This window comes from Zalophus californianus, chromosome 8, assembly GCF_009762305.2.
Source record: "Zalophus californianus isolate mZalCal1 chromosome 8, mZalCal1.pri.v2, whole genome shotgun sequence".
NCBI lineage: Eukaryota > Metazoa > Chordata > Mammalia > Carnivora > Otariidae > Zalophus > Zalophus californianus.
Window position 1 is genome coordinate 140,514,630 of NC_045602.1, and position 24,610 is coordinate 140,539,239.

At 57.6% G+C, this 24,610-nt stretch overlaps 1 protein-coding gene across 8 annotated transcripts in view; it reads left to right on the forward strand.

The window, feature by feature from the left end:
* The window catches only part of MYT1 (myelin transcription factor 1), a 64,956-nt gene that overhangs the window by 25,235 nt on the left and 15,111 nt on the right, over window positions 1–24,610 (forward strand). For 7 of the 8 annotated variants that reach the window (XR_003524899.2, XM_027623967.2, XM_027623965.2 and 4 more), the window contains 14 exons: window positions 937–991; window positions 1,872–1,902; window positions 7,434–7,496; window positions 8,193–8,437; window positions 9,765–10,619; window positions 12,373–12,507; window positions 13,020–13,110; window positions 14,117–14,230; window positions 17,004–17,218; window positions 18,517–18,704; window positions 19,399–19,656; window positions 22,214–22,368; window positions 23,363–23,425; window positions 23,537–23,605. Coding sequence is in view for 7 of the 8 variants with exons in the window: in XM_027623967.2 (XP_027479768.2) it covers window positions 937–991; window positions 1,872–1,902; window positions 7,434–7,496; window positions 8,193–8,437; window positions 9,765–10,619; window positions 12,373–12,507; window positions 13,020–13,110; window positions 14,117–14,230; window positions 17,004–17,218; window positions 18,517–18,704; window positions 19,399–19,656; window positions 22,214–22,368; window positions 23,363–23,425; window positions 23,537–23,605 (2,537 nt within the window). In the remaining variant the exon portion in view is untranslated. The remainder of the gene's footprint in view (window positions 1–936; window positions 992–1,871; window positions 1,903–7,433; window positions 7,497–8,192; window positions 8,438–9,764; window positions 10,620–12,372; window positions 12,508–13,019; window positions 13,111–14,116; window positions 14,231–17,003; window positions 17,219–18,516; window positions 18,705–19,398; window positions 19,657–22,213; window positions 22,369–23,362; window positions 23,426–23,536; window positions 23,606–24,610) is intronic. The other variant, XM_027623970.2, reaches the window with a different exon arrangement.

The window sequence follows — 24,610 nt, forward strand, 5'->3', positions numbered from 1 at the left end:
CTCCACTTGAGACTGCTTCCCATGTCTAGAGCCACACTGTCCAGCACAACGGGCCTGTGGCCAGCTGATCTCAGATGTGCTGTGAGTCCAGGAGCCATGCAAGGTCTCCATGAGTTAGCACAAAACAGCATCCCACTCACAGTGTTTTCTATTGATTACCGTTGAAATGATAATGTTTTGGGTAGATTGGGCTAGGTAAGGGTTAGTATTGAAATCCACGTCACGTGTCCTTTTACATTTGTAATGTGGCTGTCAGGACATTGAAAGCACCGTGCTGACTTGCTCTCTGTTCCCACTGGGTGGTGGTGCCTCCCTTCTGGGAACACACACTCCGTGAGCACGTCCCGTCTCATGTTCGGGACGGTCTGGTGCCCAAGCTCAGGCCGCCTGTCCCTCGGCTCCCTCCGGGATGGCACATGGTAGAAATTGAAGTCATTCCTTTTCTGGACACTCTGTGGAGGCCCGTTCGGGTCCCGTCCGTCTGTTTCTAAGAGGATGATCCTAGTGTGGTGGGGCTAGGGGCCCATGGTGTCTGGGGCCCAGCGGGTGACCTGCCATGAAGCCTGAGCGGTTGGCACCCCCAAGGGAGCAGTGGGGGGTGCTCCTCAGCCAGGAGACCATGTGCCAAGAATCCTACCACCCACGGCAGGTGGGGCAGGGCTCTTGCTTGAGGTTCCTGTGGGGGTGCAAACGTGGGGGCAGTGCGAGGGCCGAGAGCAGGGCGGGGAATAGGGCCAGGAGCCGTGGTCTCCCCCCTGAAGCACCTGCCCCAGGCCTGTTGCCCCGGGTCTCAGGTCTTTTCCTCCTGCGAGCCCACCCCTTGTCTTTCTGTGTCACAGATTCACTGTGGCCAGCTCAGCTGCAGGCCCCGCGCAGCCCTCTGGGGGTGGTTCTGTGTTTGGCCTCCGTTAACATCGCAGTTGTTCTTGCTTGCAGATGAGCTTAGAAAATGAGGATAAGCGGGCTCGTACGCGCTCCAAGGCCCTCCGAGGTGAGTGCCGCCCCCTCCCAGTCGTGAGTCCCAGGTCCTAAAGCAGCAGATGCTGCGTTGCTCAGGAAAGCAGAACCCCACAGTGATGACCAGGCCCTGGGCCCTCCTCCCTTCCTGCCTCCTGCGCACTTGGGGCCCATGGTGTCTGGTGCCTGAGAGGTCTGCTGTGGGGTCCAGACAGACCTGCCTGGGTGGAGGTGAGGAGGCAGACGGCTCCACAGAGTGGGGAAGGCAAAGCTCAGTCAGGAGACACCAGCACGGTGCTCCAATGCTGCCAGGCTTCTGCCAGACTCCTGCCCTCCCAGGATGTCAGTCTTGGTGCTGGAGGGAACTGGCAGTGGGGTGGGTGGATCCCTTGGCCGGCTCCCCTCCCTGACACTGTAAGCACACACAGGACCGCGGCTGCCTGTCCCGTGCACGGAGTGGCCAGAGCGCTGAACTTCTCGGGTGAGCTGCTCAGTTGGACCCCTGTGCATTTTTGCCCCCAGTGGCCCCATCACCAGGGACCAGCTCCTTGGTTCTCTCTGTCCAGCTTTATCTGCTGGGTCAAGTTTCCTGTCGGAAGCTGACTTCCAGCTGCAATTAGAGAACGAGATACTGTTCTGGCCCTGAAGGCTCATAGAGCCGGCATGAGGTGGGGGCGCCTGACCCACTCTGCAGAACCACCAGCCTCTCCGGGGAGTCTGGTGCAAGAATCGGGGGAGAGGTGGCAGCTCACTCCACTGGACTCTGCAGGACATTCCAGGAGGTCAGGAAAGGATGGGGTTCAGTTTTCACTGGGATTGCCTCCGCTTTTTTCCATCTGTGCCATGAGGACAATGTGCCTTTTCAGTTCAGACTCCCACATGTGTTTCCCTGTTTCTCTCTTTCTCTCACCCAGTGCCCCCAGAGCCCACAGGTGCCGACCTCAGGTAAGAAAGGCCTTCTGCTAGCACCCAGCATTGCGCATGCCTGTGACCCCCGAACACCCCAAATGTCCCACACGGGGCACTTTGTGTTGCCCAACTGTACCCCTGAACCCCTTTTCTCCTTGCCATGAGTCCTACTGTCTCACCTTGCCTCTGCCCTCTCCCACCTCTGTCCCGGCCCCACCACGCAGCCAGCCTTGAGACAGGGGCACAGATGTGCTGGCCCCTGGTCACCACCAGGACCTGCCTGTCACCATGGTCCCCAGCCAACAACAAGGTGCTGTATTAGGGGGCTCTCACAAAGGCTTCTGTGTCTGGTGGCCGGAGGCCCCATTTGGCCAGAGATGAGAGAACAGGCTGCCGAGGTCCCTAGTCGTCCATGGACTCCAGGTGCTGACAGTGGTTGGTGTGTTGGTGATCTTGGCAATGGCTGAGCTCTGTGACCTTCCAGATCTAGGTCACATCTCACCAGGGATGAACATCTTGAGGAGGAAGGGAGGACAGCCCACTGCAGGGATTTGCTGGGCCAGGTCAACTTGCCCTCACCTGCTGGCTTCTGTCCTGGGATTGGCCCCTGAGATTGGAGCGGGGGGATGGCCAGAGAGAAAGTCCACCCAGGCTGGTGTGTCAAGGCTGTCCAAGAACCACCCACATGACCTTCGAACTTCAGACTCTGGGGGCCTGGGCTCTTGGTGCTGTTTTGCTTGGACAGTGCTGATGATGTGAGTAACCAACAAGGAAAACCAGCCTCAGATCCCCCTGTGCCAGTGTATTCTGGCTCTAACAGGAAAGGAGAAAGGGAAGTGGTGCTCGTGGAGGGTCCCAGCGTGTCAGGTGGGCATCAGGGGCCCCCTTTAATTGTCACAAATTCCCCACAAGACGAAGCCAGGCTTGGACTGCAGCAGAGCTGACCTGCCAGAGGCTTGTCCTTGGGGGACAGAAGGGCTCTAAGCCCACCTTCTTTCCCACCGAGCACACCACAGAACCCTCAGCCCCCAGCACCCCAAGACAGCTGGCAAGGGCTGCGTCGGTGTGGCGCTCTGTCTGCCCCTGTGGAGGGGCCAAGAGCAGCAACCACACCTCAGTGGGGTTTCTGTGAGCTTCCGGACTTCTAGCTGGGGACACACAGAACATCCCAGTTTCTGAGGGCCCTCTGCCCCCAGCCTGGAGTAACCTTTCGTGTGACACTGCACGCAGCTGGAGCTTCAGGGCTTCCTAATTCTTAGGGGGAAAGATTCTCACCAAACTGAACAAGTCTGCGGCCAGGGCCGTCTCATTCTTCACCAGAGTTGTTGATGGCTGTTTTTTGCCAATCAGGACAATGAGAGGACCCCAGAGTGTCCCAGCGTCCCTCTAACCTCTGAGGCTGTAAGTTGGGGACAGAAGGGAAGGGTCACAGAGGGAGGCTGGATGCCCAGGCTTGTGACGGGTTCTACAATGGCTGTACAGCCCAGTTTTGCTCTCAGGAGGCACCGCCTGGTGGTATTATTACCCCATTGGTGAAGTGGGGAAACCGAGGCTCGGAGGGCCCAAGTTTGAACAGAAGAGCTGGATCATACATGTACTGCTCAAAGCCCCAGCCCAGGTCAGAGGGCAAGAGGGTGAGGGTGGAAAGGCCAGTTGGAAGCTCTGCAGAACATGGTCCCTGGAAGGGAGGCGCCTTCTGACGGGTGGACCAGTGGATGCTCAAAGGGGCCGGGGACACCAGGAGGGGAGAGAAGGCTTCCAGGAGGAGGCGCCACTTCCCCTGGGCATGTAATGTTCAGCAGAGGACATCTTCAGGACAGTGAAGGGGAGGAGGCTGGGCATAGGACTCCAGGAAGCTCTGGGTTTTGGTAACAGCAATTAATTTTGGCAACAGATAAAGTTATGGAGGAACTTGCAAAGGCAGATCCAAAGAGCTTGTTCTCATAAGTTTGAAATAGCAGAAGCAAAAATGACTCTGAAGATAGAATTGTTTTGAAATACTCTCAGATAGGATCCAGCCATGAGAGGATTATGTGAGCACCTTCAGTAATCGTGTGGTCTCAACCGGCTTCCTCGGTAATAGTGAGACTGTTACAATTTTTAATGGAGAAACTAGGGACGAATGCATTGACGTCTAACGTTTTAGCAACAAGGTCTTCAACAATTCCTCAAATTTTGGGGAATGGCTGCTTGGAGTTGAGTGGAGCAGTGTATGCCAAAGAATCGCACATGTCCTGCCTGAAAGGTGCTGGTCACTCCTGTGTCCCCTTTGCTCACTGGCCGTGAGCTACACCCAGGGCTGTGATCTGCGGTGCGCTCGTGGTTCTCACTCCTTAACTGTGCACATCAGCCACAGGGGCACCTTTATGCCGTGAGAATGGGCAGACACCGCAAGCCAGGACGTCTTCCCCAGCTCACCGGTGGCTCTGCCCTGTCCCGGTGAGGCTTACACTGTGGATGCCAGTGCAGGGAGAACATGACCTGGAACAGGATGTCATGATGTTAGATAAACTTATGCACAATCACCGGAAGGGAGAGCCGAGTTAGGGTGACGCTCTCCTGTGGGACTCGCACCATGGATGAGGGACGGTTGCCTCCCTGTCCCAGAATTTGGCCACTGTCCCCTGCCCCAGTTTGTCTTTTCCCCAGCTCGAGCAGGCTCCCAGGAAGCTGCTTGCTCTTGGGGTAGTGGCATGGTGGTTGTTAGGAGCTGAGCTGCGCTGAGCAGGAGGCTGACCAGGAGTAATCAGGGCTCTGATTGCCTTCTCCCACCTCTGGAGCCCACGTTGCTTCTCTGTGCCCTGGATTTAACACCGAGTGCCCAAAAGAAAGCAAACGGACCTGGTGGTTTTTCCTTTGCATCAGTGAATAACCGGTAGACACTTCCATTTGTATCTTAGTCTGGGCCCATCTGCTGCCACACAACCTTGGAGTGGCTCTTTCAGAGGTGTTGGCTAGTGGGAAGGTGAGGCACCTGCCTCCTCTGCAGATGCAAGCCTCCGGACCCCTTGCAGAGCATCTTCAGGGCTGTCTCCAAGTTCGAGGAGAGTTGCCCATCTGTCACACCTGCATCCGGGTTCCCTCACCTGAGGGCCTCCTCTGAGCCAGTGACCAGCTCCTGCCTAGGGCACAGATGGGAATGGAGGAGGGTGCTCCACCTGCCTCTGGTGGGCTGGAGGGAAGTCAGTCCCTTTGAGGGGTGGTAGCTGAGTGCAGGGCTCTGGCCGGGATTTGGTTCTTCCTGGCCTCAGCCTTGACTTCCCTTGACACCTGCTGTTTATGGTTAGATGCCCCAAAGCTGTCACCAGGACCCTGCTCCGTGCTGACTGTGAGCAGGCCCTCTGCAAGCCTCCCTGCCTATGTTCCTGTCTCTGCCACACTCAGGGAACCACACCGGGGAGTTCAGGGAGAAGTCTGGCTGCATCTGCCTCCTCCCCCAGGCTGGAAAGAGGCTCCTGAGGCCTGGAGCTGGTGCTGCTTCTTCACTTTGGCCCTGAGGACCCTGGGGGCACCAGTGATGTCACCCTGGGCGCGCTTGTGGGGGAAACGGTGCGAACCGTGGGGCATTCGGCCAGGTCTCCTGTCGCCGTGGCGTGGAGAGCAGGAGTGCGGGAGCTCCAGCTTCTTTTCCCACAGTGGTCCTCACCTGCTCCAGACGTGTGGGCTCTCGGCCTGTCCTGCTGCCATCTGGGCTGGAGGCCAGGACTCTTGTGAACTGGTGGCTGGAGGTGTGGCTTGGAGCTGGTGACGTGTTTAGGGGCAGTGCCCATGGCCTACAGGGCTCCACAGCAGCTGTTACGTAATTGCCTGGTTAACTCAGTGATTAATCGGCTAATTGGACCTCAGCTTCAAACCCCCAGTAACAAGGACCTTTTGTGAAGAGTCTCAAAGCTAGCTCTTGAGAGAGAGAAAGCAAGCGTGGGGCATCGATTTTAGAATATAGACAGGCCCGGGATAGCAGTAAGTCCTGTCTGTCTGGAAAGGAAATCCACAATAAAATGTGGCATGTCTTCCCTCCCTCCCCCCTTCCTCCCTCCCCCCTCCTCCCTCCCCCCTCCTCCCTCCCCCCTTCCTCCCTCCCCCCTCCTCCCTCCCCCCTTCCTCCCTCCCCCCTTCCTCCCTCCCCCCTTCCTCCCTCCCCCCTCCTCCCTCCCCCCTTCCTCCCTCCCCCTTCCTCCCTCCCCCTTCCTCCCTCCCCCCTTCCTCCCTCCCCCTTCCTCCCTCCCCCCCTTTCTTTTCTCTCTTCCCTTCCTCCTTTCCTTTCTTCCTTTTAAACTCATGAAAACCAGCCCTAAGATCAGCCATGGTGGCCCCAGCTTGGAGGGCTGCAGGGAGACCACTGCTCCCCCCCGCAAAAGCTGCTGTCGAGCTCAGGCTGGGTGGGGCTCTGCCCCCATCGACTGTCCTGTTTCTCTCTGACCCGTCCATGAGTCAGATGAGCCCCACAGTGCACTGCAGTCAGGCCCGTGATCAATTAAATTAGAAACCATCAGGCGTGTCTACACAGAGGTCAAGGGCCTTGCCCCTCCTGGGGTCCACCCTGTTCTTCCCTCGCAGGATCTGGGAGAGCCTGATCTGAGGTGGGGAGCTCAGACCCTGTGGTGCCAGTCCTGTGAAAAACAAGGTCTTCCCATCTTGGGCACCTTGGATGGCCCCTCCAAAGAGGGGGCACCAGTGATGGGAAGAGGTTCTCATGTGTTCTCCCTTTTCTCTGGCATTAGCTTGCCACTCCGGAACAGGAGGTGATGTCCGCTTCTTGTCGTCTGTGGTCTGTGGACGTGCCCAGCAGCCCACAGGATCTTGGCCTTGCATGAAGCTGACTGCAGGATGAGTGGGTTGGGTGGCATGCCCTGTGCCTATGATCAGAAGTTTCCAGAGCTTTCTGTGGTTTGGTTCAGTGGGGAGACAGATGACAGTGGAGGGTGAGGAACTCCTGAGGGCCTCGCCTGCATCCCCGTGCAGCGCCCCCAGCCACGTCTATGGGTGGCCCTTGGGTCATCAGCTCACCTGGCCTCACTTCCCTGTACCAGGCTGTCGGTTCTGGAGGAGGGTTGTAGCGGGGGGCCTGTAGCTTGGGCCAGGCCCGCGTGTCTACATTGAGCCGTTCCTGCCTGGAGGCACCTGCTCACTCTGCCAGGCCAAGGGTGTGCCTGGCAGGGGCTGCAGGCCTCAAAGCACCAGAGATGGTCTGCTTTGCCCTCGGGCCAGCCTCAGGTGCTTGTTCTGGGGGCTCCACAGAGCCTCCTGTTTCCCAGCTGCTTGGAAGCCTGACGGCAGTTTGCTGACACTAGGAAAGACTTATCCACAGAGAAAAGAAGCCATCTAGGAGACACCGATGTTGGAAGTCTTGATCTCATACATACAGATCTTTAATTAAACACACTCATAAAATTGTAATGAGTCATTCGTTTATTTAAATGGGGTAAGATATTTCATTAATTTTTAGTGAATTGCAAGCAGCCATTCTGAGATGCACTGTTTGGAGACAATCTCCTGCTCCCCAGGGTGAGGGTCTGGGGTGGGTGGGTCCTTCCCCCAAGTGACCACCCCTGCTTGCCTCCCCCCAGCTGCCCCACCCCAGGATGTACTGGCTCAGGACACATCCGGGGCAAGTACTCCAGGCACCGCAGGTAAGGAGGTTCCTGGGAGAGAGGTTGGGCTGTGAGGTGTGGGAGCCCCTCTTCCTCTCTGGGCCCTTTTGTAGATCTAGAACCTTTCAACTTTGCCTGAGGCTGCTGAGGCCAACATGGCCATGGTGTGTCATGCCGGGGGTCTCTCTTGGGGGCTGCAAGGCCGGATGAGTCCGTGAGGGAGAGCTCAGAGCAGACCTGCTGCACATTGGGGTGGCCCCAACCATCTGCCATCTGGTCATCACTGTTTTCATCCTGGGGGGGTGGTGGTGGTGGCGGTTTAGCTTGACTGCGGGTGGGTGAGGGTGTGCAGGGTCTGGAGGTGGAGAAGGAAGGGCCCAGGGCATCCTGATGACCTGCTTGGTGGGAGGAAGTGGGCTGGGTCTGACGGAGCGCCAGTGCCCTCCTCTTCCCCACAGGGGGCGCTGGTGTGGCCAGAGCCTCTGACGTTAGGTCTTAGGAGAGAAGAACAAAATGCAATTTAAAGCACATCACGCGTTTTTAATGTGGACAGTTCATGTAAAATGTTAGGCACAAAAACCTGCCTGTCATGAATGTGGGGCTTTTAACTGAGGGATAGTGATGAGAGGTAAAGACAAGCTTTCCCAACAGGGAACGCGGCTGCCGAGGGTGGAGAGTGGGCGGGAGGACCCCCAGGGAGTGTTGACAGGGTGGCCCTGGGCCCCTTCCTCCCAGTTTGCAGAGCTGCCCCCTGGCCAAGAAGAGGAAGCTGGAGGGGGCCCAGGCCGAGCACCTGGCATCCACGCGGAAGTCCCACCCCCTGAAGCTGGCTCTGGACGAGGGTTACAGCGTGGACACCGATGGCAGCGAGGACGCCGAGGTGAAGGACGCCTCTGTTTCAGATGAATCGGAAGGAACTCTGGAGGACGAGGCTGAAATGTCAGGACAGGAGGAGATTCATCGTCCTGAGCCAGCTGAAGGTGCTTTGTGGCTCTTTCTCCCCCGAAATAAAGGGCGCTTAGTGTGGCCCTGGAGAATCGCAGCCTGTGAGTGGGGAGGGGGCCCCATTCCGAGTCAGTGAAAGGGCCGCCGAGGAAGCCCTTCCTGAGAACAAGCGCGGTCTTGTCCTGACATTTGTTGGGGCTTCCTGGAGAGGGGCTGGTACAGGGCGTTTGCGGGGCCTGTGGGCGCATCTCTGTGAACACTGTGTGTGTGAGTGTGGATGTGTGTCTGTGTGCATGGGAAAGATGGATGGACAGATGGACATGGGCTGTGCGTCCGTGCGTCGGGGGAGGGGGTCTCAGACAGACCTCCCCCCCACTTGGCCCCAGGGAAGAGCAGCTGGGGGTGGGGGTGAGGGTGAGGGGTCTGCTTGGCATCAGGTGAGACTGTTTGGGAGCATCCAGGGAAGCCTGGGGTGGGATGGGGAACCGAAGGGATTCCCTGATGCACTTTCTTCCCTGGGGGGGGCACCCAAACTTTGGCAAATGCTGGTGTAAAAGTGGCCCCAGGTTCTGGAGGGAAGTGTCCATGTGCCCCCCAGTCTGGCAGACTTCAGAGTCCTGAGGGTGGGACTGAGGCCTGAGGTCCCAAACCCCCAGGACCCCCAAGGTGCTTGTGTCTTTTGACCTTGCAGGGTCTGAGATGGATTTTTATTTTATTTAGGAGCCAATCCTTAGGGAGAGTCCTCACACTTGCTTCCCTCCTGGGGGGTCTCTGGTTATGCTTGAAGTGGTGTGTGGCCCCATGGGCTCTAGGGAGAAAGGACTAGCTTGCCCGCTTTCTTACAGAGGAGGGAGTTTGGGGTTTGGGCACCAGCCCTGGCTGGTCCCCTCCTGGAATGGGCGGATGGCAAGGCTGGCTCCTGCACCCTAGGGCACCCTTGTCGACCATCCCACAGGGCCTGTGTGCAGTAAGCACCCACTACAACATAGTCATGGCAGTTAAGAGGTATAAATTTGTGTCTTTTAAAAGCATAACTTCGTTTTCTGCTTTGTGTTTGTGAAGCAATTTTTAAAATCCGTTTTATTCTTTAAGTTCCATTTTATGAAATGCAGGTTTACCTGATTTGAGAAAGTAGCCCTAAAGGGGAGGACCATTAATGACAAATATCAGAGTATTTCTCAGCTTCAAACACAGTAGCGGCTCTACTCCTCCCCCTAAAACAAGTTCCCTGCGTCTCCAAGTTCCAGGCGGAGGGGCTGGCACAGCCGACACATTTCCCTGTCCGGGGGGTTTTGTGTTCCCCAGGATGTGTCGGGGCAGGGTGCCCTTGTGCTCTTCCCACATCTTTCTGATTCCGTGCAGGAAGGGCCCCTGCCAAGTCCCACTTCGGACCCAAGCCCATCGGCAGCTCCGCGGGCCCCGCCAAGGGCAGCTACAGCAGCTACCAGGAGATCATCGCCACTTCTCTCCTAAACTTGGGCCAAATTGCTGTAGAGACCCTAGTTGGGGAGGACTTGGGCCAGGTGGCCACGCCGGGCCCAGGTGTTGTGCACCTGGTTCAGGAGGAGGCCGAGGAAGGGGCCACCAGTGACGAGGGGGAGAGGGACGCGTTCCTCCCCCTAGAGGATGCGGAGGGAGTCGCGGGAGTCGCCAGGGAGCGCTCCCAGGAGCTCTGTCCCCAGGCCGTGGAGGGTGTGGCCAGTGAGGAGTCCCGCAAGATGAAAGTCGCCCTGGGTGAGGAGGAGGAGGAGGAGGAGGAGGAGGAGGAGGAAGAGGAAGAGGAGGAAGAGGAGGAAGAGGAGGAGGAGGAGGAGGAGGAGGAGGAGGAGGAGGAGGAGGAGGTAGCCGCTCCTGAGGTCATCTGCCAGGAGGACGCCCCCCTCGCCCCCACCCAGAAGGCCCCCGAACTGCGGCATCCGGCCTCTCCCAGCCCCAAGCCCGAGTACTCTGTCATAGTGGAGGTGCACTCTGATGACGGCAGGGACGAAGACGCGCGCTCCCAGAAGTCTGCGGTCACGGACGAGTCGGAGATGTACGACATGATGACGCGTGGGAACCTGGGCCTCCTGGAGCAGGCTATTGCCCTGAAGGCTGAGCAGGTACAAGCCGTCTGCGAGCCAGGCTGCCCACCCACCGAGCAGGGCCAGCTGGGCCCCGGTGAGCCTGGGAAGGTGGTGAGGCCCCTGGATGCTGCCCGGAAGAACTACTGCAGCAAAGGTAGGGCTGGCGGCTGGGCCCTGCACACCCACCCTTCCGCCCTGCATCCAGAGATGGGGGGCGCCTCCCTGTCCCCACTGGGCATGGAGGAGCAGGCTGAGTGAGAGGCACAGCCAGAGGCCCTTACAGGCTGGAGGCAGGGCTGGCAGGTGCAGACAAAGGACAAACATACACATAGCCACAGACTGGCTGCTGCTGCTGAGGAGATGGGCTCACACTGCTCACATAGGGTGATCCAGAGAGAGAAGCAGAGCTCCAGATCGGAGGAGGGTGGGAGGGACAGTGAGCTGGCTCCAGCAGCACAGCCACAGCCGGAGAGGGGGGTCTGCCTTGGTCATGGAGAGACACAGGCAGACCCTGGGAGGACATATCCGGGTCGTGGAGAGACTCGAGTGAGCTCTGCGGAACCCCAGTTGGTAGGTAGGTGGGGACACAGGGCACAGATTTCCTGGGGATACTCACATGAGACAGGCTTGGGGCAGATACTGAGGGACACAGCTGAGGACATTGTTTCAACCTGGAGGATAGCTGTCAAGGGGACCCCCTTTTAGGGTGGCACAGACGTGGGGGACAGCTGCTTGAGAGTTCGATTCAGACCGGCAAGGTCTTGAGGGGACATAGATGCACAGAGACCCAAGTAAAGGTGACACAATTTAGGGACAGGTGTTGCGGCCTGTGTAGGGTATCAGTCTGCAGGTGGTGGGCTTGGGGCTCACAGATCAGGGCAGACATTGGCGGGACACTGTTGAGGAGTGCATGGCTGGGGGACACAGGCAGAGGGACAGCCCCAGGCCCAGGTGTTTGGGTCACTCGAACCTGTGGGAACAGACGTTGGGGGACCTGCCTTTAGGGATAGAGTTGAGGGCATGGACCCAGGGGACAGAGCCTCAGGGTGAGGCAGACGGCCGCGCTGGAAGCACCGGGCAGTGGGAGAGACAGGGCTCACACCGAGGGACTGATGCAGCGTGAGCCCTAGACAGAGTCCGTGTGGTGGCAACAGCAGTTCAGGAAGCAGGCGTCGGGGAAGGGTTGGTGACGACCCTGCCTGCTGGGTTGGTGAACGTCCAACTTCCTGCCCATTTGAACGTGGAGATGCAGAGCCAGGGGTCCTGCACTTCAGAACCCCCTTGGGTTTGTGCCTTGCCTGGGGTGGGAGTTCTGAGTGTGGCTGTGTGACTTCTGCATTCTCCCAGAGGGGACGGCTCCACACCCAGTAGTGACGTCTCCTGGCGCAGGAGGCTAGATGAGGTCAGCAACTGAGATTTGAGTAGAAATCTCTGCCCATGCATTTATTAGTCACGCGGCTGTTGGCAAGTTAACTTCTTGTCCTCCTCGTTTTGTCAAATCCAAAGGACATGTCCCGGCAAGGAACTTGTCCCATTTTTTGCGACTCTGTGTAGAGGCTGGACCTCTAGGCATGGGGGCTCTTGGAGGCATGACCCCCACACTGAAGCCAGCAGGATTCACACAATATCAACAGGAGCAGGGATAGAGGGCACCGGCTGCCACCTGGGTCCTCCTCTTTCAAATGCCGCACATCCTGTTATATGGGACAATTTTCCATGAGGATGGCTGATGTAGACCAGCTTCCCGAGAACGATCCAGCCCCGGTCCCTCCCGGGCTCTTGGACAGTCTGGCCACTCTCCTCTGGACGGTGTGAATGAAGAACCATGGCTGTCCCGTCCTCCTCCCAACTCGCCACCCACAACGCTGCCTTCTGGCTACTCTAACTGATGCGTCTTGTGTATTTAGATCCCTCAAGAGCTGAGAAGCGCGAGATCAAGTGTCCAACACCAGGCTGTGACGGCACTGGCCACGTTACAGGGCTGTACCCTCACCACCGAAGCCTGTCTGGTTGCCCCCACAAGGATAGGATCCCCCCGGAGAGTGAGTAGCTGCGCAGGTCACCTCTGCTGCTTGGATGGTGTTCACACGGAGGAGGAGTCACCCAGGGCCCTGTCCCTTTCTGATTGGCAGATGCCCAAACTTGAGTCCTACGAGGCTGGGGACGTGGAGTGTGCCCAGTTACCCACCTTGAGACAGCAGCCCGTGTCAGGGCCCCCAGGAGGCCTGCGAGGGAAGAGCCAGCCTCCTGTGCTCCGAAGGGCACAAGGGGAGAGCCTGTCCTCACGTCTAGGCTAGAGGCAGTACTTGTGAACGTGCATTTCAAAGGCAAATCACAGAACAACCAGAGGGTTTGAGGCCAAGTGGGTTTCTGCCCCCAGGGATGCAGGGGGCCATAGTGGGAGGGAGCACAGCCTGACGGGGCTGAGGCTTGCGGGCCCTCCCGGGTTGCTGCTCGAAGCTGACGTCCTCCTTACAAAGTTGCAGACTTCACATGGGGCCCCTACGTCTTCCTTGTTTGGGCTCACCTGCCCCACCCTCTGGTTCTGTTACAGTCTTGGCTATGCATGAGAATGTGCTCAAGTGCCCGACTCCTGGCTGTACTGGTCAAGGCCACGTGAATAGCAACCGCAACACGCACAGAAGGTACTGAGGGGAGCCAGGCATGGCGAGGGCCGTGGTGGGGTGGGCTGGGCCTCATGTGTGTGCCCTGGCTTGGGACGGGTGCCAGGTCAGGGCAGGCCTCTTGGTGGGGGGGTCAGAGGTGTGGTCCCTGTGGGGGGGGTCCTTAGAGACCAGAGGGCAGCTGGAGGGATGGGTATATGCCCTTCAGAGAGGCCTCCTAGCCTTGGGGAAAGCCAGGTGCAGCCTGTGTGTCCTGCGGATGTTTGGGGAGCCTCTGCACACTGACTTTTGCTCATGGCGGGCCTCCGCCGGCCAGGACCAAGCTCTGGGCTAGACTGTGGGTGCCGCGGCCCAGGTAGACGTGAGACTCCTGGGAGGCACTCAGGGTTTAGCTCTCTGCCATCTTGCACAGTGAGAGGTGACCATATTCCCCACGCTTGCCCGGAGTCCCTTGGGTAGCGTGACTGTGATGGGATGTGTCCTTGCAAAGGCTGCTAGAGTTTTGAGGCCCCTTCATTGAGAAGAGGCTAGATTCCTGAGTGGGGTTGCGACTGTCACCTCACCAGCAGTCAGTCAGCCTAATTCTGACGGATGAAGTTGCTCCCCTGATGTCTTAGACGGGGTCCTTTCCTGGGAGGGGCCTGGGCCTCCAGGGTCAGCACCCAGGTTGTGTGGCCTGTGGGGCCCTGGGCTTCCCTGAGTTGGCTGATGGAGCGAGAGCCAGAGACAGGTCCCGAGGGCAGCTCTGGTCAGCCGTGAGGGGAGGGCAGGGAGGTGAGCCGCAGGCCCATTGCCCAGACCTGCCCAGAGGAGGTGCCTTTGCCCAAAGCTGTGAAGGCATTTAGGATATACTTGGTCTTTGTCATTGCTTGGAGTTTCCCCAGACAGAAACTGACTGTGCAGCTGCTGTTTGTGGGCTCGAGGACAGAGTGAGAGAGACACTCTGGCTGGTGCTTCCGGGGTCCCCGGCTTGGACAGGCAGGGTCTGGAGGAGAGGGCTTAGCTGTCCTCTCTGCCTTTTCTCTAGTTTGTCTGGGTGTCCCATTGCTGCTGCTGAAAAATTAGCCAAATCTCATGAGAAGCAACAGCCTCAAACGGGAGATCCTTCCAAGAATAGCTCCAATTCAGACAGGATCCTCAGGTGAGTGAAATGAGCCACAGAACTGAAGGCACCTGCCTCCCAAAATCCTGCAGGGGTCTTCCCAGTGTCTCTGGGACTGCATGTGCCCGTGTGCGTGTGTGTGTGCGCGCGCGTGGGCTGATGCCCTGAGTTGCCCTGGGAACCTCCCAGGGGCGGAGCTGGAGGGTAGTTTCTGGGGCACACAGAACAGAGTCTGACATGAGCTGCACTCACCAGTGTTTCAGTTGTGGCACAGACACCCACGAGGCCGCCCCTGCCTTGCTCTCCCCAAAGGCATCTGATCTCACCGCTTGAGATTGCTCAGGGGTTTGTTTGTGGAGATGCTTGTCCTGTCTCAAGAGAGCAGACTACACCAGCTGAGGGCCACTGCCGTCCAGATGCACCAGGAGCTGCTCCTTCCTGGCTGTCCTATATCTACCCCTCCCTCACCCCGAGGAAGGTCCCTAAACCGAGGGAGAGGAGTGGGTACGTGGGGTGCCCTTCAGAGCATTGCCTGCTTGTGGCCCCAGAGGTTCTGAGGCAGCTGTAGGCACGCATGTGTGTAGACATATGTCAGCAATAAGGGGGCTCCCGAAAGGTCATACAGAATGCATCTGCTTAGCATTCCCGCCACCCATGTGAGTCTCTGAAGTGGGTGCCACAACGAAGGCCCGAGTCTCAGGAACTTGCCCAAGGCTGCAGTTATCGGCTGGGGGACCTGGCACTGGCCCCCCGCCAGCCCACCCTCCGAGTCTTGCTCCTGACAAGCGGGGTGACTCCCTACCTACTGCCCTCACTCGGTGGACAATCTGCTTCCTGTCTCTCGCTCAGGGACTAGGACTCACATAAGTCTACCCCTTCCCCAGTTTTCCAGACCCCAGTCCCATGTCTGCCTCTCAAAGGAGAATGTGGGAGGCAAGGGCCTCCCCTTGTCAGGCAGTCACAAATATGGGCAATAGCACGGACCCTGGTCTGGAGGGAGGCCCACCTCCTTTCACGGCCCACCCAACCCCCTGTCCCTTCCCTGGCATGTGCCTGCTAAGGTCTCAACCAGAGAACCCAGCCACCCACCTGGGTTTGCTCTGCGGGTCCCCCGTGAGGGGCCTCTGGGTGGGGCCAGAGCCGGGGCCTAACCCTCCTGCACTCCCATCCATGGGTGCCTTCAGCCCTGTATGTCCAGTTGGCTCCTTTCCACCTGCTGGCTATTGGGATGGTTGGAAGCTGCTTCTTGCTTCTACCCTATAACTGTTCCTTCTAGCTTCCTGTCCATTACTAATCCAGGTCTTTTCCTGACTTGATCTAAGTCACTGGTAAAATGTCAAACCAGCAGGCAGGTGAGGCCCCCTGAGCTCAGGGTTGGGGGCAAAGAGGCTCCAACATGGTGGCTGTGCTCCTGGGAATGTGACCTCCATTTGTTTGCCTGTGAAAGTGGACAACAGCGTTATCTTGTGGACTTCACAAATATCTCATGAGGCTTGAACAAGATTGTGACATTTTGCCTCCCCAGGCCCTTGGTGACGAGCCTCAAATGGTAGCGATTGAGGCCAGGATGCAGGAGCCTTGTGTTCAGGTTCTGTTTATTCGGTGTGACCACGTTCCTGAGGGTCATGCCCTGGGGTGTGGGGTGAGTCTTTGCAAACCTCTGTTGGCATCACAGATGCTAAGTCTGCTGCGGGATGGAGCCCTGGTCAAGGAAGCCAATGAAACGTGGCACCAATATTAAGTTCAGGGTTCTTTTCTCCCCTGGGCGGTGCCTGAGCACTGTTCCGGAACTTCTTCAGATGCTGCTTGGCCCTCCTTGGGGGGAGAAGGTGCCTGTGCTTGGGGGCATCTGCTTTTCCAAGGTCCAGGCTCAGAGCTGATTTCCTCATGGTTGCGGGGTCTGTCACTGGGCTCCTGTTCTTACAGCACTTGGCATCTTGGAGACCTTACCATCCACTCCTCCTTAATTCTAGGCTGCAGTCATTGCTTGGTTCAGAGTCAGGAGTAAAGAGAGCTGGGGGTGCAGAGGGTCTTCCCAGCCTCTCCTCCTCCTTCCCTTGTTTCTGAGCTGACCATCACAGAAGCCTGCCCACACCTTGTGTGGGGGCCATTCCCCACCTGGCTGGTCTTCCTGCCCTGGCCCCTGTGCCGTCTGGGCTGGTGTCCCTCTGCTACCTCTCATGCATTTACAATGCTGAGCTCTTCCAAGGGCTTCAGTGACAGTGAACGAATGCTTGCAGTGGCCTCTTCACCCCTGCCCTCAACTCTTTCAGCCCCTCTGGGGCTCTTCTCCACCGACTTCAAGCAGAGGATAGTGGAGGGCTGAGCCCCTGGCCCATGAAGAGCTGAGTCGGGCCCTCCCTGAGCCTGGTTCTCAGAAGTACCCATGTCCCCTCTGGATGCCCCATCTCCTTCCTCACTGGGCAGCTGTGTTATTGCACCAGGAGAATTCTGTCTAGGGATGGCTGGCCACTTTCCGAGGGATGCTCCTGTAGGCTTGCTTGCTAAAGGCTCACACTGCTGGTAGCAGAGCTGTCTGAAACATGCCCTCCTAAGTTCTGGGGGAACGTCTTAGGCCCTCCCTCTTCTTCTGGTCTGCAAAGACACATGCCATTGTTTCTTCAAGGCCTCTATTGCCTGCAGGCAGTTCTTTCTCATACAGAGCAGGCCCCAGACACCCATTAGTGGTGGGATACGGGGGAGGGTCTCTGTGCACACAGGGCTCTGAGGGTTTCCTGCCCAGGCTCTAGGATGGGGCTTGGGATCCCTGGGCCTTGTCCTCATGGTTCTGCACCTCTGTCCTGCACCTCAGGCCTATGTGCTTCGTGAAGCAGCTTGAAGTCCCTCCGTATGGAAGCTACCGCCCTAGTGTGGCCCCTGCCACACCCAGGGCCAACCTGGCCAAGGAGCTGGAGAAGTTCTCCAAGGTCACCTTTGACTACGCAAGTTTTGACGCTCAGGTTTTTGGCAAACGCATGCTTGCCCCAAAGATTCAGACCAGCGAAACCTCACCTAAAGCCTTTAAATGTAAGTTGGGGAGATCTACTCCTGGGAGATGTAGGGTTTGAGAGACGGGGGAGGAAGGACCCCCCTCGCCAGAAGCATGTAGGCAATCTCTGCCCCGGGGGTGCCTGGCCATCCCCATGTTTACCATGGTGGCTTTCCCGGAGTCTATATCTTGCCCACGTTACTGCCGCCATGTTCCCCATCAAGCATGATGTATCTCTTCACTATTTGTGAAACAAAACCTAGGTCCTTTATGGTGTGCATGTCCAAAGGCTTAAGAATAGCTTCCCTGATGTGGTCCACCCTGTGGGGGCTCAGACAACCACTATGCTGAGCCTGGTTACCCTGACAGAAGCTATTTGCCTTCCTGCACGTGGACCATCTTTGCTGGATACAGTGTGTTGTGATATTAAGCACAAGCTCTCTGGGTACTTGTTACTAACAAAATGCATTCTGAGAACAACCCTTCCTTGCCTGTTTTGGTCACCGAATATATACCAGTCTGTGGGTTGCAAGCCCATTAGCCCTGGAAACACATATGAAATGGAAAAGCACCCCAATTTACCCATGAGATAGGAACTGGCCTCTCCCAGTGAGTGTTTGGCCCTCAAATGCAGCAGTGAGGAGTTTCTGTCATGTTAATAATGGAAACACTAAGTGATCATGCAGTCGCCAGCTATAGCGTGGACATCTGTCCCACTTGTTCGGTGCCATTATGCACAGGCACCATGTAACACTCACAAGAAGCTCTTCGTAGATCTGGAAATTTACTAGTGATACCATGATATCGGAAATGTCATGCCTGAGCGTTAGTTTATGACTACAATATAATTACTAGAAAAGATAACATTTTATGCCTTCATTGGTCATGTTTGTTTGAATAATAACATGACTTTATTGAAGTGGTATTATGGGGACACCAAAAGTAGCCTTTCGAGATGTTGTGACAAAAACTTTCCTACTTGAATAATATTCTACCCACTCCTACTTACAGAATTCTTTACTCTCTCAGTTAGCATTCACCAATAGACAACTTGTATTTGTTTGATATATCAGAGATGCTGGAGTATCTTTGGAGGGTTTTGCTCTCTCTGCCCAAATTTTAAATGAGCCAGAAATGGCCTCCTGAATGCCCTATGAGAGGGTGAGTAGGAGTGTGCTGCGGGCACCTGTGACGGGGATGAATGACCCTGCCCCAGCCCCCCCCCCATATAGCTGTGCCCTGTGCCCTCCCAGCCATCCCAAAGTTCCCCCCTGTGTCTGTGTGGCCACTTCTCATTCAAGTTCTATATCAGCCTGGTGTTGTTCCCTTTTTGCAGCCAAACCTTTCCCAAAGGCCTCTTCCCCCAGGCACAGCCCCTGCACTTCATCCTCCTCTGCAGGCTTCGACTACGCGCATGATGCCGAGGCTGCACACATGGCCGCCACAGCCATCCTGAACCTCTCCACGCGCTGCTGGGAAATGCCCGAGAACCTCAGCACGAAGCCACAGGACCTGCCCAGCAAGGTTGGTGTGTCTGCTACAAGGAGCCCCTCTGAGGCAGAGACAGGCTGGTGGGACTTACAGTCAGGACCACATGCCCCTGCGTAAAATGTGCTTAGGGACACTCAGTGTCCACTTGACAATTATCATTCTTACCTTTTCTTCCTCTTGGTCATGGCTCATGATGACGAGTCCCCTCTGAGAGCTCTGTGTGCTGTGCCTAAGGAGGACCAAATGGCTGTGCACACGCATATTCCTTCATGTTCTCCTAAGTCTGAGGGTCCAGTTTCCTTGTGTTCTCCTGAGTCTGACGGTCACGCCCACACACGTTCCCACGTGTTCCCCTGAGTCTGAGGGTCATGCGCACACACGTTCCCACGTGTTCCCCTGAGTCTGAGGGTCACGCACACACGCGTGACCTCATCTTCCCCTGAATCTGAGGGTCGAGCACATGTCCTTGTGTGATCATGGTCAGCACGTCTCAAGGTTTTGTGATGTTCGCAAGACCTGAGAGAGAGTGGAGGCCCTCCACATGAATTTCAGGAAGTGGCAAGTCAAGATTCTTGCTTCTCAGAGGTTCTTCTATTCTTGTTTGGCTCTGCTTCCTTCCAAGGGAAACACTGTTCTGGGCTTTCTGTAATGCTGATTTAATGTACCAGAAGGCACACCTGGGAAAGGGTAAAATCGCTAGCATGGATTTTTGCCTCTACAATTGCAGGCTGGGGACATTGAGGTGGATGAGAACGGAACCCTAGACTTGAGCATGCACAAACACCGCAAGCGAGAAAGCGCTTTCCCCAGCAGCAGCAGCCCTGGTGTGAAGTCTCCCGAAGCCTCCCAGCGCCAGAGCAGTACCAGCGCCCCGAGCAGCTCCATGACCTCGCCCCAGTCCAGCCAGGCTTCCCGCCAGGACGAGTGGGATCGACCTCTGGACTACACCAAACCCAGCCGCCAACGAGAAGAGGAGCCCGAGGAGGTGGGTGTGGGGTCTGAGGGCTGGTGTAAAAAGTGCTTACTTCTCCAGGAAGAGCTTCCAGGGTCCTGTCCCTGTCCTCATGGGGCCTTGCTACCTCTAGGAAGCTAGGAATCGGCCTGCCCTCCTGGGGAGTTTTTCACCCTTGGGCCATGCTGTGGTCTTGTCCTGTCTAAGAGAGAAGTTGTCTTCTCACTTCCAAGGATTTGGTGATCATCACCATCGTGGGCCCTTGGAAAACATGGGGAGAAGAGGGCTTCTTTCACATCTCATGGGAAATATTTGGGAATGGCTCCAAATTCCTGGGTTTTGTGGCCTCCCTGAAACCTGCTGTCCAGATAGGGACATCCTGAGTTCTGGCAGCAGTCCCTGCTCAGCATCCACAGGACAAGCCAGCCAGCTGGCTCCTTGGACAGAGGACCCCCTGTGGTGGGCAGTGGCCTGAGTCCCAAGACTAGCACCACCTGGTAAAGAGCAACAAGCCAGGTGTCTTTGTTGGAGCTGCAGTTTGGGGACGGGGGACATCCCTTTCTAACCACTCTACCCTCCTGAGAATGGGACTGATTGAAGGCTCTTCCCCAGAGAGGTGTGCGTCCCGAGTAGCAGAGCCCAGCTGTGAGATGGCACAGACTCCGGGGAGCCTCCACACAGTGTGGGCAGGCCTGCAGCTCCCCTCCCTTCTCCCTCCCTCCCCATCCCTGCCAGCACCCCACCCACCAACCCCAGAAGGGCAGGAGGGCCGGTCCCTGTGGAAGATCCCTCTCTGGGAAACCACCATCCTGCAGTCCAACCCTCCCTCCCCCAGCTCCCTCTACATACCTCGCGTGTGTCTCCACATTATAAAGGAGCAGACTGGGCCCCAGGCTGAGGTCACTTGGCGCAGTGGTGTGGCTATAACTTAGGGTTAGGCCCCAGAAGGGGGACACCTCTCAGACTGAGCCCCGAGTGGAAGGGGCTGGCCCGGGACATGGTCTCCTGGGTCTGTGTGGGTGGTTTTCTCCCTGGTCACTGGGAGCCCAGTCTGAGGCCAGGTGGGGCCCTCCTATGGGGGAGCCACCAGTACAGTGTGCTCTTACCTTGTTCCGGTCCTGCCCCCAGGTTTAAGCCCCCTTCCTGGTGACTGCAGCCCCTCGCTAGGCCCCTCCCTGCCCCTTTCCATGACCCCCAGCTCAGGCTGACATCCCTGGCTGCCTTGCCCCTCCCCTTCCCCTTTCACACACCCTCTGAGCACCCCAAGACTCATGTCATCAGTCTCAGAGGCTGAGACTTCCTTCCCACAGAAGCCTGCCCCCACACTCCTCCCCACCGTCATTCTCCACCCTAGAGCCTCAGCTCACTCCCAGTCCCTTCCTCTCCTCCAGCCCCCTTCTGGGCACAGGTGGGTCACCCCCAGAAATGCCTCCCTCATCCAGGCCTTCCTGGCCCCTCTACCGTGGCCATGGACCCGACTCAGACTCTCCAGCTCTGCCTGAGGCTCCTTGATCCGTCCTGTGTAAGGCTGTGCCCTCACCCTCAGCCTCATCTCCCATCCCATCCTCTGGCAGCAGTCAGGGCGGTGTCCATGGGCCTCTGAGTTGCTCTCCCTGCACTGGAACAGCCCCCTCCCTGTGTTTCTGGGAAGCTGCCATCTACCCTAAAGACCCAGCTAAGGCCAACTTGCTCAGGGGAAGGACCCACTTCCCCTGCCTTGTGCAGTAATAGTATCAGCGGCAGGAATCGCACACCCCCCGACAATGACGAGATTCATTGTCAGTTCCCAAGAGCCTCCGCTGCGCTGGGCTCTGCACTTTGGATCCCCAGAAATCCCGTAAGGGGCTGCCGTTATCTCAAGCTTGAAAGTGTACCATCTGGGCCCAGAGAGGTTGAACACCTTGCTGAGACACACACACATGCTGGCACTGGGATGTGGACCAGGGACCAGCACAGACCCACTTGCAGGGTGTTGACCTTCTCTACTTTTGTCCTTGTTCAACCCTGTGTCCGTAGTATCCTGCCCTCTGCTGGTTCCTGATCCCCTCCAGACCTAGAACTTGAGCTTATGAAGGGCCTGCTGCAGTCGGGGCCTGGCACTGGCTGGGAAGGTGCAGGGGTCACAAGGTCACATTTTCTATGTTATCGCCTTGTGCTCTCATTGTCATAGCATCTCAACAAACCCTTGTTTGGTGCTACTGTCTGTTGAGCCCCGAGGAGCTGCACCGTGTGTAGGTTCTTGTGTCTAGAAGGTGGCCCAGTGGCTGTTAGGTGGAGGTGACCCACACGGCCGAGGCCGTGGGAGGGTGGTGCAGCCGGCCGCACTGGGCAGCACCCAGGCCTCCTCATCCCTGGGGCAGCCGAGCAGCTCTGGCCGAGGTGGGGGAGCACTGTAGCCCCTCAGGGGTGCTGTTTTCTGTGCTTTCTTTTTGGGGGGGGTGTAAGGCTTCCTCCCTCATCCAGAAGGCAGGAGACTCCAGAAAATGTCTCTGCGAACACTGTTCTGAAGGGTCCCTCTCCCTCAGCCCCCGGGTCGGGCGCCCGGCCCCCCGCCAGCCGGTTAAAACGTCTCCCTGCTGGTTTTTTGCAGTCAGAGCCAGCAGCCCATTCTTTTGCTTCTTCTGAAGCAGATGACCAGGAAGTGTCGGAAGAGAGTTTTGAGGAGCGGAAGTATCCTGGGGAAGTTACCCTGACCAACTTTAAGATGAAGTTTCTCTCCAAGGACATAAAGAAGGAGCTGCTCACGTAAGTGCCCACCTGGGCCAATAGGGCTCCCCGAGAACCTTCATTGTCTGGAAGAAAGTGTGCCCTGGTCTGAGTCCCTGATGACCGGATGTGCTCAGCCCCAGGCCTCGTCCCTGCCCCAGCTCAGCTCCAACCGTCCTCTTGGCCGGAGAGGTTGGGCGTCCTGCACGACGACCCTCTTGAGCCCGGCAATGGGTGACAGGTTTCCCGTCACCTCTGCGCTGCACTTGGATCTAACACAACCTTCTAAAGTGTAAGAGCAAGGAAGGGCCTCTGTTCGGGCCACAACAGGACTAGGGCCGAGGGAAGCTGACCCTCTCCTGAGCCACAGCCGTCTGCCCTGGCTCTCAGAGCCCAGGCCTGACGTGCACTCAGTGCCCTCGGCTCTGGCAGCCCAGCCAGCCCCTTTGAGTTGGTCTCCACGGGGTCCAAGCAGATGCCATTGCAGACTGGGGAAGCTGCTGGTAGATAGGAGTCACCCCATGGTTGGATGCCACCCCACAGCCTTTCGGTCAAACCTCCTTGGAGAACTGCTTCTTCTATAGGACTGTGGGAGGCTGTATCTGGCACATGCACCGCCGGGGACCCAGCCTTCCCCTGTGCTCAGTTTGTCCCTGGGGTTCCATTCTCCTTGCTATGAACCAAACCTGTAGCTGACTCTTCCCAGGCTCTGGTCTGGGACCTTATCCTCAGGGAGGGTCATGCCGCTTTAGGAAAGAACTGCCTGTCTACACGTTCATGGGTGCACACACGTGTGCATGCAGAGGCATCCTAGCTTCGAGCTGAGCTTGAATTTGGTTCCTTTTTCCTCCTTGAGTTAAGTTGTGTGGGAGAAGCTTGCAGTCCGAGGACCGAGGGGGGAGGAATCGCCCCTTGGCTCGTGGGTGAGTCAAGAACAAGCGTCAGCCACTCTCCCCGAGTGGGTTCCGCCCGGGGGGCAGGCCTGGCAGGTGTGCCTTGCTCTCTGTTCTGACACTATTTTTCCTTTGTTCAGCTGCCCCACCCCTGGCTGTGATGGCAGTGGCCACATCACCGGGAACTATGCCTCTCACCGCAGGTTCGTCCCTGCTCGGGTCCAGCCTGGCCTGGGTGCTGTGTGGTGGGTCTTCCCCTCCCCTCCTCTGCTCCCTCTCTGGCTCACCCCAGTGTCCCATCTCTTCTCTTTCAGCCTCTCTGGTTGCCCTCTTGCTGACAAGAGCCTCAGAAACCTCATGGCTGCCCATTCTGCTGACCTCAAGTATGTCTGCCCTCCTGGCCTCCCGTCTCTTGGGTGGCTCCCTTGCTCTGTTCTCTCCTTCCATGAGGCCCCAGCCAAAGTCGGCCTTCTCCAGGGCTCCAGCCCCAGGGGAGCCCCTCCCAGCAGGATGGGGCAGAGAGACAGGCCATGGAGGGGCCGACCTGCTTGCCGGGGGCTCCTGCTGCTGCCGCCTGTGTGTCTCTGCTCTGAGTGTTGCTGTCTGCCTGTCCCTTGCTGCAGGCCCCTGTGCTGCCCTTGGCCCTGCCGACTACTCTGAGGACAGAGGGCCGGAGGACCCGCCTCTAGCTGCTGATGGCCCAGCCCACCCTCCCTCTCCCGAGGACCCAGGATGGGGTTGTCTGGGCCTGCTTCTGTCACTGCCCTTGCGGTGTGGGAGAAGCCCAGAGCTGGCCTTGGCTTCTAAGTCTTGCTGCGGTCCAGCGGGCTTCAGGCTGCGCAGCTCTCGCTAAGGGATCTGGGTGCTGACAATGCAAGAGAAAACTCTTTGCCCTGCCCTTCTCCTACGACCCCTGCAGCTGCTTCTGTCTTGGCCCCTGGTGATCCTCCCAGATATGCCTCTCCATGCTCAACCCTTCTCTTTGCGGAGCATCCCCTCTTTCTGCTTTTCCTCCCTGTCCCTAACACACAGGCAGGCCAGGCCCTGTGGGCACCAACTAGCCTGCCTGACCACCCTGCTCAAATGTGATGGAAGCACCTAGAGGTTTCCCAGGTTATCAGTGTCCTCTTGGGGCTGGAGCTGGGGACTGTCATTGCCTTTGGTTTTTATGCATTCGGTTGAGCCACTGTGACCCTGAGCCATGCAGTGCTGACCCTGGGCTCCCAGGCTGAGCAGAGGCTCGGGAAGGAGGTCCTAACTCTGCCCTCTCAGCTCACTCCCTCTCCAGGGGTGTTCGTCCCTGCCTTGAGCCTCCCTACTGGGTGCCACGGAATCTAGGCTCATTCCGTCTGGGGCCAGACAGGAGCCAGGGCCCTAGGGCCTCTAAG